A 16,264-nucleotide genomic window follows, 5' to 3' on the forward strand; every position below is an offset into this window, starting at 1 on the left:
TGTCATCAGCAGAGTTCAGAGCTTTGGCTTGGGTGCCAGTGATAGGGTGCAGGGCACAGCTGGGGAGCATTCCTAGGAAAGGAAAACTAGATGAGGTTCCTGCTAGAAAAGCCCAGTATAACAGGGGATGCCTGAAGGTTGGGCTGCTGTACCACAGAAATACTCCTGCCACCTTTAGACTAACATGAACTCCCAGCTCCTCAGAACAGCTCCTAGAACCACTGTCCCCTGGAATCACATGGAGAGCTTATAGAACCCACCACAGAGGCTCTGGTTTATTTGTCTGCAGTGTAGCCTGGGCAATGGGATTTACAAAGTTCCTGTGGGATTTTAAGGGGTGGCCAGGCTGGGAAAGAGCTCTTTGCTTTCCTCAGGCCAGGCCTGCAATTCCATCCCTTGGCTTCCTGTTAGAGTTACCTGGGTTGTCTTCCAAGAGATTTTGCTAGCTGACCCAGCCCAGAAGTTCTCACTCAACATATCTTACCTGGGGCCTGGGCACTGGTGGTTTTAAAACTGCTCTGGATGATCCTATCACATCACCTGGGGTAGGTCCACTGGGTTCCAGGATTTGTGACCCTCTTCCTTTGATAGGTTGATTTGTCACACAATTGAATCCAACTACCTCCTTGATCTATGGTTGAGGTAGAGGCCAGAGGCCAGAGGCTGAGTTTGTAGAGATGCTGGACTGAAGTGGAGAGTGGCACCATCAGTAACACCCTGCCCATGCCTTTCTTCATATTTATACACCTACTCCAGATTCTGGGCTGGTCTCAGGACTGGTTTTGGCCAATAAAACATGGCAAAGTGGGACTCAAGAGGCCTATGTCCTTTTGCTCTGCCTTCCAGCCTGATGTGCTGTGTGAGCAAGACTGAGGGTGGGGGCTCTTCTGGAGAATGGGTGCCTTCTGGTCCAGAAGCTGGATTACTTGCAGCCATCCACCCAACTGCCAACCACAGAATTGTGACTCAGATATACACGGGAGGTTGTTTCAAGACCCTCTCTGTGTGGTTTGCTGGGCAGTGATGGGATAGCAGCTTGGGTCAGTGCAGGTGGTCACTGTTGTCTCTTCAAAGGCCAGGGCAGGTCCAGCTGGCCACAGCCACTTGCTTCTGCTGTCTGACACCACTGGCTGGCCTGGTCCCAGGTCTTTTTGAAGCAGCTCTGGGGCCTGGTGTGCCTGGGATACACTTGGGTCTGCTCTAGGTGAGTCCAAGCTTCTCTCTATGAGGGGAATTCAAACTCCACTTCTCATGGTTGTTCTGCAGTTAAACTGGAGCCAGGCAAGGGGCAACGGGGAAGGTCTCTAGGCAAGACCCTAACTTTATAATCAATCAGGCAGGTATTTTCCCAATTCCAGTGCTAGCAGATGCTGTGTGAGTCTCATTCCTATAATAAAGAAGGACCATAGTTAAGAAGTAGAGCACCTCTAGACTTCTATTTGGCATGGTTGTTTTTCCCAGTGAAATCTTGGTTCTGAACCCTGCAGGGGAAGCTGCTGTTGTTGGAATAGTGTTTCCCAAAGGCCTTCCTACTCTGAAACTGACTGTCAGTGGCACATGACAATGGAAAGCCTCTTAGTGGAGGAAAAAGTGCTTTTGGAGTTGTTTTCCTTCTCTTACTGCTGCTTTTGCTCTGTGTGCTGGACAGAGACTCAGTGTGAGAAACAGTTGTGGGGTGTACAGTCTGGGGTCTGAGAGAATCAGATTTATATTCCCAAGGGGGTCATGGGAACCGTAGATTCTGCTGTTGTTTAGAACATTCTGGAGACCTGCTGCCTGTAGAACCTATAACTCGTTGGGCCACCAGAGTTCCATCCTCCAGGACCTGACACTCTGCCTGATATTCCTGGCTTGGGGTGGGCAGCAGTGGGTGGGTTAATGGCCTCATTCAGTGCTAAAGGGAAGTGGACAGGTGACCTGAGGACCTCACCCTTGGTGGAAGAGCACTGAGACCCAGAGCTCCCTTGTCACTCCTTGTTCACACACCCCCTATGCTGACCTCCTCCCTACAGGGTCAGGGCTTGCCTGCAGCATAGCTTCTTGCCTTGGATTGTATCCACAGTCAGCCGCAAGAAGAACCACACTAAGGGAATTGGCTATCTCATCTGAGTGTCAAATTAGATTTGGGAAAATGATTAAAAAATACCTGATGCCATTGTTAGAGTTGTATGAAGGTTAGTTTTATGTGTCAACTTGGCTGAGACATAGGAGACCCACATATTTGGTCAAACATTTCTGGGTGTGTCTGTGCTGGTGTTTCCACCTGGGATTAACATCTGAATCAGTAGGCTGAGTAAAGCAGATTGCCCTCCCTGATGTGAGTGGGCCTCATCCAGACCACTGGGGGCTGGATGGAACAAAAAGTGGAAGAAGGGCAAATTCAGTCTCTATGCTTAACTGCTCAAGCTGGGATATCCTTCTCCTGCCTTTGGGCCAGACTGGAACTTACCCCATCAGCCCTCCTGGGACTCAACTTCTCAGCCTCCACAATCACATGAGCTAATTACTTATAAGAAAAACTCTTTCATCTGTAATAAATATATAATTCCTTTATGTTATATAATTACATTATGGCAACTTCTTCATAATAATCCCCTTTCTCTACATCTACATTTGCATCTGCATCTGCATCTGCCTCTACATGTACATACATATCTCCTATTAGTTCAGTTTCTCTGGAAAATCCTGACCAGTAATGATCCAATAGCTCCCTGTTTTCTCCTGTGGTTCAGAAGCTGCTTCTCTTATTGATGGGGAGAACTTTGGAGTGCGAACTCCAGCCTCTGTGTCATCCCAGAAAGGAGCTCTGCTAGTTTCTTAAGCTGGTTGGCACCTGCTGCTCCACTCATTGTGTCTCTGTGGAGCAGCAGGGGATCTCCTGACATAAGGAGGCTCCAGGAAGGTCCTGGTGAGACCGGAGTCCTACAGCAGCGGAGGGCATCTGGGGAGGGACTTTGTCAGGCCCAGACAGTGGGGGCAAATGGAAGAACTGGGGAAGATCTAAGTTCCCATGGAGAGCAGTTTCTTATTTTGAGTGAGGTTGTAAATTGAGCCTTCCTGGAATACATAGCACAGTTGCAAATCCTCGAAATGAATGTGGAATTATATGTGTGTCACCATTTTGTTAAGCATGGAGTCTGTAGTCAGGCTGACTCCTCATTTCTCTGTCTTTCCTTCTTTCAATAGCTAAGTTTTCATTTTATCTGTATCTATTTATCTATCTAGACATACTATGCACATACTTTGAATGCAACTACATATTTATTTCACTCTTGCGCTCATAGTATATATATTGCAAACACACATTTTATATTAAGTATGATTGTATATATGCATATGCACAAAGATGTTTGGTTGTGTCCTGTTTGATGGGTTGAAAAGACCATATTTCCATTGAACCTAACCTGTACTTAGCAAGCACTTGCTAAATGTATGCCTGGGTTTCTGTGGCACACGCTTTCAGAACTCCTTCATCTGGGGCCCCAGGAGATGTCATGCTTAATCTAGGGGTCCAGGAGGAAAGGTAAATTTGTATGAGAGAGTGCATGTGTGTGAGTGAGAACACTGGTGGAAACTGTTCTGGAGACAGTAATCGGATACTTTTCTCCAAGCCCCTGGAGGAAGTCCTGACCAAGAACTTACCTCCTGCCCTGGGGGGTGTCTCCCTAAGCTCTATCAGAGGCTCTCCTTGAGCTGGCCACACTAGGCACTGGAGAAGCACCTCAACTAGACAGGTTGTCCCTGACCATCTGGGGATGAATATTAAGTCAAGATGCTCAGAGGAAGCAGAGACTTTTCATAAAGGGTCAAGGTGCTAGGTGCTGACTGCTGGATGGGAAGTGAGACTTGGTTGTCAGGGCTGGCCTGGGATTCCCCTTCACCTGACTTACCTGTTTGTGTCCTAACAGGGATGCTGTGGTTTATAGGACAGATGATCTGGGAAAGTGCTTTGGAAAGCAGTGTGCACACAGAGCTTTAAGTCACTGAATACCAGTGTGGGCACCCATTCAGGTTGGCTTATCTGGGAATAATAACCAGCAAGTTTGCCTAGTGGCTTGCTATGATGAACTCATGCTTAATTGATCCAAAGACGCATTTTCTTAAACTTATTTTTTAATGGATTTTATGTTTTGGAGCAGTTTTAGGTGTACAGCCTGATGATCAGAGGGTACAGAAGTTTCCCATATATCCTTGCTCCCCAACACACACAGCCTCTTCAGCTATCAAAATCCTCACCAGAGTGTCAAATTTGTTATAATAAATGAACTTTTGCTGACATGTCATTATCACCGAGTATCTATAGTATCTATAGTTTATGTTTAAAGTTCACAGTGAGGAGGAGGGGCAAGATGGCGGAAGAGTAGGGTCCCCAAGTCACCTGTCCCCACCAAATTACCTAGATAACCTTCAAATCATCCTGAAAATCGACGAATTCGGATGAGATTTAAGAGAGACCAGCTGGAATGCTACAGGGAGAAGAGTTCGCGCTTCTATCAAGGTAGGAAGACGGGGAAAAAGAAATAAAGAAGCAAAAGGCCTCCAAGGGGGAGGGGCCCCGCCAGGAGCCGGGCTGAGGCTGGGGCGAGTGTCCCCAGGACAGGAGAGCCCCGTCCCGGAGGAGCAGGAGCTGCACCGACCTTCCCGGGGGAAAGGGGCTCGCAGGGAGTTGGAGCAGGACCCAGAAGGGCGAGGATGCCCTCGGGCTCCGGGGACACTAACAGACACCTGCGCCCCGGGAGAGTGCGCCGAGCTCCCTAAGGGCTGCAGCGCGCACGGGGGACCCGGAGCAGCTCGGGGGGCTCGGGGGCGGCTCCGCGGAGGGGGCTGCGGGGCGGGAGCAGCTCGGGGGGCTCGGGGGCGGCTCCGCGGAGGGGGCTGCAGGGCGGGAGCAGCTCGGGGGGCTCGGGGGCGGCTCTGCGGAGGGGGCTGCGGGGCGGGAGGAGCTCGGGGGGCTCGGGGGAGGCTCCGCAGAGGGGGCTGCGGGGCGGGAGCAGCTCGGAGGGGTCGGGGGCGGCTCCGTGGAGGGGGCTGCGGGGCGGAAGCGCGAATCCAACAGCACAGACCGGAGGCACAGGGCGCCGGGACACAGCCCAGGATCCGGCCTCCCCCGGGACAGGCAGAGGCCGGGAGGGCCCAGGACAGCGAGGACGCTCCTGCCCCGAGCTGAGCAGATCAGCGGCCCCGCCCGGAGCCTCCAGGCCCTGCAGACGGAGAGCTCTGGAGCTACTGCGGGGGCTGACTCCAGGGCTGCAGAGCTGGCCCCGCCACTGCGGTTGTTCCTCCTGGGGCCTCGCGGGGTAAACAACCCCCACTGAGCCCTGCACCAGGCAGGGGGCAGAGCAGCTCCCCCAAGTGCTAACACCTGAAAATCAGCACAGCAGGCCCCTCCCCCAGGAGACCAGCTAGACGGACAAGATCCAGGGGAAGTCAATGGACTTAAAGTATACAGAATCAGAAGATAGCCCCCGTGGGGTTTTTTTTTTTTTTTTTTTTTGATTTCTGTTTGCTTCCCCCACCCTTTTTCCATTTCTTTCTTTTTCTTTCTCTTTCTCTTTTTCTTCTCTTATTTTCTTTTTTTCTTCCTTTTTTCTTTTTCTCTTTTCTCTCCTTCTTTCTCTCCTCTCTTTTTCTCCTTTTCCCAATACAACTTGTTTTTGGCCACTGTGCACTGAGCAAAATGACTAGAAGGAAAACGTCACCTCAAAAGAAAGAATCAGAAACAGTCTTCTCTCCCACAGAGTTACAAAATCTGGATTACAATTCAATGTCAGAAAGCCAATTCAGAAGCAGTATTATAAAACTACTGGTGGCTCTAGAAAAAAGCATAAAGGACTCAAGAGACTTCATGACTGCAGAATTTAGATCTAATCAGGCAGAAATTAAAAATCAATTGAATGAGATGCAATCCAAACTAGAAGTCCTAACGAGGAGGGTTAACGAGGTGGAAGAACACGAGGAGTGAGTGACATAGAAGACAAGTTGATGGCAAAGAGGGAAACTGAGGAAAAAAAGAGACAATTAAAAGACTATGAAGATAGATTAAGGGAAATAAACGACAGCCTGAGGAAGAAAAACCTACGTTTATTTGGGGTTCCCAAGGGCGCTGAAAGGGACAGAGGGCCAGAATATGTATTTGAACAAATCCTAGCTGAAAACTTTCCTAATCTGGGAAGGGAAACAGGCAGTCAGATCCAGGAAATAGAGAGACCCCCCCCCCAAATCAATAAAAACCGTTCAACACCTCGACACTTAATAGTGAAGCTTGCAAATTCCAAAGATAAAGAGAAGATCCTTAAAGCAGCAAGAGACAAGAAATCCCTGACTTTTATGGGGAGGAGTATTAGGTAACAGCAGACCTCTCCACAGAGACCTGGCAGGCTAGAAAGGGCTGCCAGGATATATTCAGGGTCCTCAATGAGAAGAACATGCAACCAAGAATACTTTATCCAGCAAGGCTCTCATTCAGAATGGAAGGAGAGATAAAGAGCTTCCAAGACAGGCAGGAACTGAAAAAATATGTGACCTCCAAACCAGCTCTGCAAGAAATTTTAAGGGGACTCTTAAAATTCCCCTTTAAGAAGAAGTCCAGTGGAACAATCCACAAAAACAAGGACTGAATAAATATCATGATGACCCTAAACTCATACCTTTCAACAGTAACTCTGAATGTGAACAGGCTTAATGACCCCATCAAAGGTGCAGGGTTTCAGACTGGATAAAAAAGCAGGACCCATCTATTTGCTGTCTACAAGAGACTCATTTTAGACAGAAGGACACCTACAGCCTGAAAATAAAAGGTTGGAGAACCATTTACCATTCAAATGGTCCTCAAAAGAAAGCAGGGGTAGCCATCCTTATATCAGATAAACTAAAATTTACCCCGAAGACTGTAGTGAGAGATGAAGAGGGACACTATATCATACTTAAAGGATCTATCCAACAAGAGGACTTAACAATCCTCAATATATATGCCCCGAATGTGGGAGCTGCCAAATATATCAATCAATTCACAAGCAAAGTTAAGACATACATAGATAATAATACACTTATACTTGGTGACTTCAATCTAGCTCTTTCTATACTAGATAGGTCTTCAAAGCACAACATCTCCAAAGAAACGAGAGCTTTAAATAATACACTGGACCAGATGGATTTCACAGATATCTACAGAACTTTACATCCAAACTCAACTGAATACACATTCTTCTCAAGTGCACATGGAACTTTCTCTAGAATAGACCACATACTGGGTCACAAATCGGGTCTGAACAGATACCAAAAGATTGGGATCGTCCCCTGCATATTCTCAGACCATAATGCCTTGAAATTAGAACTAAATCATAACAAGAAGTTTGGAAGGACCTCAAACACGTGGAGGTTAAGGACCATCCTGCTAAAAGATGAAAGAGTCAACCAGGAAATTAAGGAAGAATTAAAAAGATTCATGGAAACTAATGAGAATGAAGATACAACCGTTCAAAATCTTTGGGATGCAGCAAAAGCAGTCCTGAAGGGGAAATACATCGCAATACAAGCATCCATCCAATAAATGGAAAGAACTCAAATACAAAAGCTAACCTTACACCTAAAGGAGTTAGAGAAAAAACAGCAAATAGATCCTACACCCAGCAGAAGAAGAGAGTTAGTAAAGATTCTAGCAGAACTCAACGAAATCGAGACCTGAATAACTGTGGAAGAGATACAAAACCAGGAGTTGGTTCTTTGAAAGAATTAATAAGATAGATAAACCATTAGCCAGCCTTATTAAAAAGAAGAGAGAGAAGACTCAAATTAATAAAATCATGAATGAGAAAGGAGAGATCACTACCAACACCCAGGAAATACAAACGATTTTAAAAACATATTATGAACAGCTATACGCCAATAAATTAGGCAATCTAGAAGAAATGGACGCATTCCGGGAAAACCACAAACTACCAAAACTGGAACAGGAAGAAATAGAAAACCTGAACAGGCCAATAACCAGGGAGGAAATTGAAGCAGTCATCAAAAACCTCCCAAGACACAAGAGTCCAGGGCCAGATGGCTTCCCAGGGGAATTCTATCAAACGTTTAAAGAAGAAACCATACCTATTCTCCTAAAGCTGTTTGGAAAGATAGAAAGAGATGGAGTACTTCCAAATTCGTTCTATGAGGCCAGCATCACCTTAATTCCAAAACCAGACAAAGACCCCACCAAAAAGGAGAATTACAGACCAATATCCCTGATGAACATGGATACAAAAATTCTCAACAAGATACTAGCCAATAAGATCCAACAATACATTAATAAAATTATTCACCATGACCGAGTAGGATTTATCCCCGGGACACAAGGATGGTTCAACACTCGTAAAACAATCAGTGTGATTCATCATATCAACAAGAGAAAAACCAAGAACCATATGATCCTCTCATTAGATGCAGAGAAAGCATTTGACAAAATACAGCATCCATTCCTGATCAACACTCTTCAGAGTGTAGGGATAGAGGGAACCTTCCTCGACATCTTAAAAGCCATCTACAAAAAGCCCACAGCAAATACCATTCTCAATGGGGTAGCACTGGGAACCTTTCCCCTAAGATCAGGAACAAGACAGGGATGTCCACTCTCACCACTGCTATTCAACATAGTACTGGAAGTCCTAGCCTCAATAATCAGACAACAAAAAGACATTAAAGGCATTCAAATTGGCAAAGAAGAAGTCAAACTCTCCCTCTTCGCCGATGACATGATACTCTACATAGAAAACCCAAAAGCCTCCACCACAAGATTGCTAGAACTCATACAGCAATTCGGCAGTGTGGCAGAATACAAAATCAATGCCCAGAAGTCAGTGGCAATTTTATACACTAACAATGAGACTGAAGAAAGAGAAATTAAGGAGTCAATCCCATTTACAATTGCACCCAAAAGCATAAGATACCTAGGAATAAACCTAATCAAAGAGGTAAAGGATCTATACCCTAAAAACCAAAGACACTTCTGAAAGAAATTGAGGAAGACACAAAGAGATGGAAAAATATTCCATGCTCATGGATTGGCAGAATTAATATTGTGAAAATGTCAATGTTTCCCAGGGCAATTTGCACATTTAATGCAATCCCTATCAAAATACCATGGGCTTTCTTCAGAGAGCTAGAACAAATTATTTTAAGATTTTTGTGGAATCAGAAAAGACCCCGAATAGCCAGGGGAATTTTAAAAAAGAAAACCATAGCTGGGGGCATCACAATGCCAGATTTCAGGTTGTACTACACAGCTGTGGTCATCAAGACAGTGTGGTCCTGGCACAAAAACAGACACATAGATCAATGGAACAGAATAGAGAACCCAGAAGTGGACCCTGAACTTTATGGTCAACTAATATTCGATAAAGGAGGAAAGACTATCCACTGGAAGAAAGACTGTCTCTTCAATAAACGGTGCTGGGAAAATTGGACATCCACATGCAGAAGAATGAAACTGGACCACTCTCTTGCACCAGACACAAAGATAAACTCAAAATGGATGAAAGATCTAAATGTGAGACAAGAATCCATCAAAATCCTGGAGGAGAACACAGGCAACACCCTTTTTGAACTCGGCCACAGTAACTTCTTGCAAGATACATCCACGAAGGCAAGAGAAACAAAAGCAAAAATGAACTATTGGGACTTCATCAAGATAAGAAGCTTTTGCACAGCAAAGGATACAGTCAACAAAACTCAAAGACAACCTACAGAATGGGAGAAGATATTTGCAAATGACATATCAGATAAAGGGCTAGTTTCCAAGATCTATAAAGAACTTATTAAACTCAACACCCAAGAAACAAACAGTCCAATCATGAAATGGGCAAAAGACATGAACAGAAATCTCACAGAGGAAGACATAGACGTGGCCAACACGCACAGGAGAAAATGCTCTGCATCACTTGCCATCAGGGTTATACCACTAGCATTAACCCAGGCCCCTTTGCATTTTAGGGGTGGAAAATTGGCTGGCAGATATGTCTGTTGTGTCATTGTTAAGCACTGTGCATTACCACTATTATTAATTTGAAGGCTTTTTGGTGGGACAACCAGTCCTAATTCTTCTTCCCCTGCCAACTCTATGGTCTCTTTCTTGGCCAGATTTGCACATTTATGTAACTGGTTTCTATCCTGTGGGCATTTGAATTTGCTAAAGTCCTGCAAGATGTTATTAAAAAAAGATTGTTCAGAGTACAATATCTGTGCTAATGTTCCCAGAGGCATATGCATTTTAAATGAGAATGCTTGTTAACTCAAAAGGAATGACTCTCTAATGGCTGAATTTTAGGGAGTGTGGTAGGAACTGCGATTTTCAGCTTGGGTATCCTACCTGGAGTATCACAGGTCAGATTTTCCTCTTGTGTTAAGCTGTGGGGTCCTGGGCACTGCCTGGCATGCTGCACAAATGCTGGTGGCAGAGCACCCAGGGCTGGCATCCTGTTTCCTCTCCATCACACTTCCTGGGGCTTAGAATCTGACAAAAATGAGCAGGCTCTTCTGGCTCTGTTGTTAAGAAAGAAGCTGACTTATTTCCATCTTTGAATTATCATGGTTATTTCAATACCCCATTTTCCTGACTTCTGCCTCTCTTGGCTGCCCTGTTGATACAGTGCTGAGCTTCTGCGGGATTGACTATTTCTCGATACAACACTGGAGTTCAATCAGTGATTCCCAGACCTCAGCCCCGGCACCAAATGCACCAGGAAAGGATGTCTGAAAGTATAAGAACAAACAACAACAACAACAATCTTTTCCAGGGCCTAATTTTCAGAGAGAGATTCAAGAGGACTGAAAATGAGGAGTCTGTAACTTCTTACGAAAACAGTGGGAGAGTAAAAGACCATTTTCCTGTGAGAGCTTTACAGTCCAGATAGCAGTGGAGATGAGAGTTTATTGGGCCCCTACATACGCACTGCTAGCTGCTCCATGCAAGCAATCTTTGTATCCAGCCCCACGCATTCACTGCACACTGGATCCTTGTAAAGCCTATTCCAAGCATCCTACTGTATTCTCAGTAAACATTTTGATGCTTCTAAAGGAGGAGGGTTTTTAACATAATCCACGAAGCATTATCACACTCAAGAATCAATAACAATTCCTTAACATCCAGTATCCTGTTCAGGTATTTATAGTTGGCTGATACAAATCAGGATCCCTAGGAAGTCTGCCTATTGCATTTTATTGGCATGTTTCAAATATCTCTTTTAATCTATGGATTTCTTTTGTGTGTGTGTGTGTGTGTGTGTGTGTGTGTGTGTGTGTCTTTGAAATTTATTTGTTAAAGGAACTAAGTCCATGGTCTCTACAGCTTCTTAAATTTTCTTATGCACATGAGTCACTGGCAGATTTTGTTAAAATACAAATTCTGTGTATCTAGCCAGCTCTGGGGCGTGTGGGGCTGCTGGTCCTTGAACCACACTTGAGGAGGAGGCTACTCGAAGGAAGATTGCAGAGGTGCAAGCATGGTTCTGCTCCATCTTTCCTGCAAGCTGGGGGTGATCTCAGGCCCTGGTAAGATTCAGACGGATGCTGGTGAGTCCACTGGAGGTGGTGCATTCCTTCTGATGCCCAGTGGGTCTGTGCACAGCCAAGTTCAGACCCTGTGGGGCCAGCTGCCTCAAGCGCCCCCCCCACCCCCAGCCATCATTTTCTGTAGCTGTAGTTGGAGACTGTGGCCCTGAAGCCCGCTTGGACAATTTTGCACCAGCTACATTGTGGTTGGGCAGTGCTTCCTTCATTGTTGCTGCATGGACCAGGGGTGGTGGCAGGCTCCGTGTTCACCTGGGCGTGTTGGGAGGGGGAGTGCATTGTATTAGCCCCCCCTGCCATAAGCCATGCTTCTCAGGATCCACAACCTGTGTAGTGCTCCCCACGTGGACACTGGGCTCCCCACGTCTGCAGAGGCTTGACAGGTCTTGTGAATCAGGGTTTGTCCCATTGGAAGTCTATCTAGACTATGAAATTTTGAGAGGAGAGTGAGGCGCAGCTGGCAGCTAGCACCTGGGCTCCAGGCTCGGGCTTGAGGCCATCTTATGCCATCCAGTCCCAGGTAAGTGCCCTAGGAGTGAAACCTAGAGGATCCTAGCTGACCATGGAATCACAAGAAATAAGAACTTCTTATTGTTTTAAGCCACTAAGTCTTGGCGTTTTGTCACACAGCACAGCTAACTGAAACGTCACTGCACAACAGCCTACCAGGTATGTGGGAGCTGGTGCTTAGTGAGCCAGGACCCCACGCCTTCTTAGTTATTGGGGTTCGGCAAACATGGGTTAACTCCCAACACCTGAAGATGCTTCAAGAACGGAACCAGCTTTACATTCCTACTTTTACTGTTCAGTGTCAAATCATGGCTCCTATCCAAAGGGAGTCACTGGGGGTCACAGGCTCTTGAATTGGATGTACCTGCTGTGAATCCTAGAACAACTCCCTTGGTCTTTGCACTCATTACTCTATCCTCTCCGTTTCTGTGGCTCCATGTGTCAAAGGCACATATCAACTTCAGGGCATTTGCAATAAGTAAGCAAAATGAGGTAGTTAGAGCTGGAATCCATGCAAAGTGGCCACACACTATATTATTATTGTTATTCAATACTATCCATAAATTTAGTAGATGATCTGCTTGCTCTCTGTCTCCGTTACCTGGAGTCTGGTGTGCAGACCAGGAGTGTCAGTGTTGCTCTTGAGCTAAGTAGGACAGTAAATTCTCAGGCTCCAGCTCAGATCCACCACATCAGAAATTCTCTGAATCCATAAGCTCTTTAGGTGATTATATGACTTTCTCTTGTATAGCTTTTTGTGTCATAAAATAAAACACAGGTGCAGAAGACTCCATTGAATGTATGGCCTAGTAAATGGTTTTAGGCAGACACCCTCAAAGTACCACACAGGTGATGGCATGGATCTGCTAGTCCCGAGAATCCCTTTTGTGCCCACCTGGGATCATCTCACTGCACTGTTTTAGTTTAGCAACTATGTGTACTCCCTGGACACTATAGTTTCCTCTTCCTCTGTTTAAATGTGATGTGTCTTGGCGCCCCCAGCTGGCTTGGTCAGTGAAGCCTGAGACTTTTGGTCTCAGGGTTGTCAGTTCAAAGCCACATGTTGGGTGTAGAGATTGCTTAAGAATTGAATCTTTAAAAAATAATGTGATTTGTCTCTTAATTTACAGTCCCCTCTCCATACTTCTTTTCCTTTCCATTGATGGATGCGGCCTCGTTGGCCTGAGTTTCCCAGGCTGGGTTTTGTAGGCAGAATGTAAGTGTGTGGAGTAATGGTTCTGCTGTGCTTGGTTTTTGCAGCTGGATCCAGAGTCTGATCAGATGCATGGGGTCATCTCACCATCCACATCCAGACTAAGCAGGTGTGTTCTTTCATCAGGAGGAATGAGGGAACCTCGAAAGGGTTCTGTTTTCATAAGGTCAGCGGCTGATGCTTAGTGCTTGAGACATTTTTGCTATCTACTACAGATTTCCCAGATGTATGATTTGTATAAGAAAATGAGAGTAAATGGTCGATGCTTTCCCTTTATTTAAAGACACTGCATTATTTATTATTAAAAAAATAAAGACACTGCATTGATTTCATATATCTTCAAAAAGTGAACAATAAATTCACAAAATTATTATGAAGATCATATTCTTTTTTTAATATATCTGTTTAATCGTGCACAAATATTTCAACCATGTGTTTCTGACCATAATGAGGTTCAAAATTACACGTAAGATTATCATGCTTACAGTTCTGAAAAATATGAATGTAATTCTAAAGAAATTTTAAAGAGCATTTGGGGAAAGAGATGGAGTAGAAAGGCAGTTTTATAATACTAGAGGAAGATGTTGGGGAAGGAAAAAAAGAAATATAAGTTACTCACATATAGAAAAAGATCTCTGTACCTTTTAAGAAAAAAAATTTTTTTTTTTTATTTATTTACTTATGATAGTCACAGAGAGAGAGAGAGGCAGAGACACAGGCAGAGGGAGAAGCAGGCTCCATGCACCGGGAGCCCGACGTGGGATTCGATCCTGGGTCTCCAGGATCACACCCTGGGCCAAAGGCAGGCGCTAAACCGCTGCGCCACCCAGGGATCCCAAGAAAAAAATTCTTAACAGTGAACTTTAATCTTGTAAGTACTGAATGCCCATCTCATAGAAGTTTAAATACTTTATAGAATTCATTTCGTCAAACTATACAGATGTTGCTGACAGAGTCCTATGGAAGACCATAATTATTCTATTCCTTATTTTTCTAAATACCTTTTTTGTTGTATTATAAAAATAAATATATATGATTAATAAATTTAATCTGTTTTACATCTGTTCTTATTTAATATATATTTGAAGACAGGTAAATATGGAATTTTTATATTTCCTCTACATGTATCCGGATTTGTGTAAATGTATCAAGCAAACTGCAGTTAGTGTATGAGTGATGCATGACCATGCAGGTGGTGGCTAGAAAATGTTGCTAGCTATTTCTGACACACTTACTTAAAAAGTGATGAATTTCTCACTTTTTTTTCTTTTTAGTGTACTTTAAAGAATACCTTAAAGACTCTTCCTTCTAGCTCTATACAATTTTTTTTTTGAAATGAGAAAAATTGAGCTGTGGTAGACAAAAATCAGGAGATAAATCAGCATAATAATGTATGTGAAAGGGTCTAGTCTAATGGGACAATAAACAAATCTTAAAAGAATAAAAGAAAGTGAGTCTCCTTTAATAGCAAGACAGCTGTTATTACCAAAAAAAAAAAAAAATGTGATTTAGGTAGGAACTGGAGAATGTGGATTGGGCACCTTTGGGTCTTAGATCAGAGAAAAACTGATTTATTAAATAAGCATCTTTAGACAACCTGTTCCTTTTAAAATCTCTCTCTCTCAACACATCCTGCCTACTCTTCCACACCCAGCACAGAAGCCATTCTGTACATTCACAGGCAACAGCTGATTTTACAATTGAACTTACTCATAAAGCAGCACTTTTTTGATAATTTGCTCAGCATAATTCACTGAAAAATATATTTGCTTTTTTTTTTTTTTTTTTTTTTGCAGCCTCTGAGATGATTATGACAACACATTCTAGCTGTGTTCACATTTTCAGTTACTGTGTTTTGGGCCCAGGTTGACACACGATTTATATATGCTCATGGGTTAGGTCTGTTCATATCCTCTTTGGAACATGCAGTGGTATACTTGTCTCTTGAAAGGTTTAGAAAACAGCTCAGCACTTTCATGGAACTTATTTTTTAGGAACAAAATATAAAAATTCTTTAACTTGCAAAATGCACCAACATCAGCCAACTAGATGTGTTTATTTTTTGGGCCACCATATAGCTATCATAAAATTGTGTTTAATTACTTTTACATTAAATCTAAGGCTATATTCTTAGATCTTTTATTCAAAGCAGGTCTACTGAAAATAACTAATTTTATCAGTGCTTTGATAATTGCTTTTGCAAACTTGTAAAGCTGAACCAAGGGAATAGACCTGGTTTTATTTCAAGCTTCACTCTTGATCTTTCTGGGGTGATCTTCATAAGGTAGGAGAGAAATATACTATTGCTAATAAAACCTAGAGGGGAAAAGCCTCTAAGCAATAACTTACTATGAAATATTTAGGACACTATGAAGTTAATTAAAAAAAAAATAGACAAACCAGCCTTAGAAGATTGAAAAGCACAGTATGTTTCTCCCTCTCCCTCCCTGATAACCCCTTTCTTAGTGTAGTCACACCTGACAAGAATTCACCAAATGACATCATTGGTTATTTCTGCAAATACTTCTTTTTTTTTTTTTTTAATTCTGAGGTTTATTTTTATTTATTTATTTATTTATTTATTTATTTATTTATTTATTTATTATAGTCACAGAGAGAGAGAGAGAGGCAGAGACACAGGCAGAGGGAGAAGCAGGCTCCATGCACCGGGAGCCCGACGTGGGATTCGATCCCGGGTCTCCAGGATCGCGCCCTGGGCCAAAGGCAGGCGCCAAACTGCTGCGCCACCCAGGGATCCCCTCTGCAAATACTTCTAACAACATCAGGCATCAACAGTTAAACTATTATAAAATAAAGTAACAATATGACCCATAGAATTGAATATAATTATCTAAAAGTATTCACGTCAGTTTGGAAGCTACTTGATCACAAAACATGAAAGAAAGGTCAACTATTTCTTTTTTATCTACCGTCAAACTCTAAATACATCATTAAGGAAGCCACACCTGGCCAAATTCCTTTCGGTTAAGTTTGTGA

General features: G+C 43.8%; 1 protein-coding gene across 7 annotated transcripts in view; it reads left to right on the plus strand.

Moving 5' to 3' along the window:
* The window catches only part of LOC144294232 (uncharacterized), a 398,687-nt gene that overhangs the window by 104,300 nt on the left and 278,123 nt on the right, over nt 1–16,264 (plus strand). For 2 of the 7 annotated variants that reach the window (XR_013361693.1, XM_077866057.1), the window contains one exon: nt 13,315–13,892. Coding sequence is in view for 3 of the 7 variants with exons in the window: in XM_077866057.1 (XP_077722183.1) it covers nt 13,315–13,452 (138 nt within the window). In the remaining 4 variants the exon portion in view is untranslated. Of the gene's footprint in view, nt 1–11,392; nt 11,527–13,314; nt 13,893–13,955; nt 14,464–16,264 lie in introns of those variants that run through there. The other 5 variants (XR_013361692.1, XR_013361694.1, XM_077866056.1 and 2 more) reach the window with 5 other exon arrangements.

The sequence above is a fragment of the Canis aureus genome, chromosome 22 (assembly GCF_053574225.1).
Source record: "Canis aureus isolate CA01 chromosome 22, VMU_Caureus_v.1.0, whole genome shotgun sequence".
NCBI lineage: Eukaryota > Metazoa > Chordata > Mammalia > Carnivora > Canidae > Canis > Canis aureus.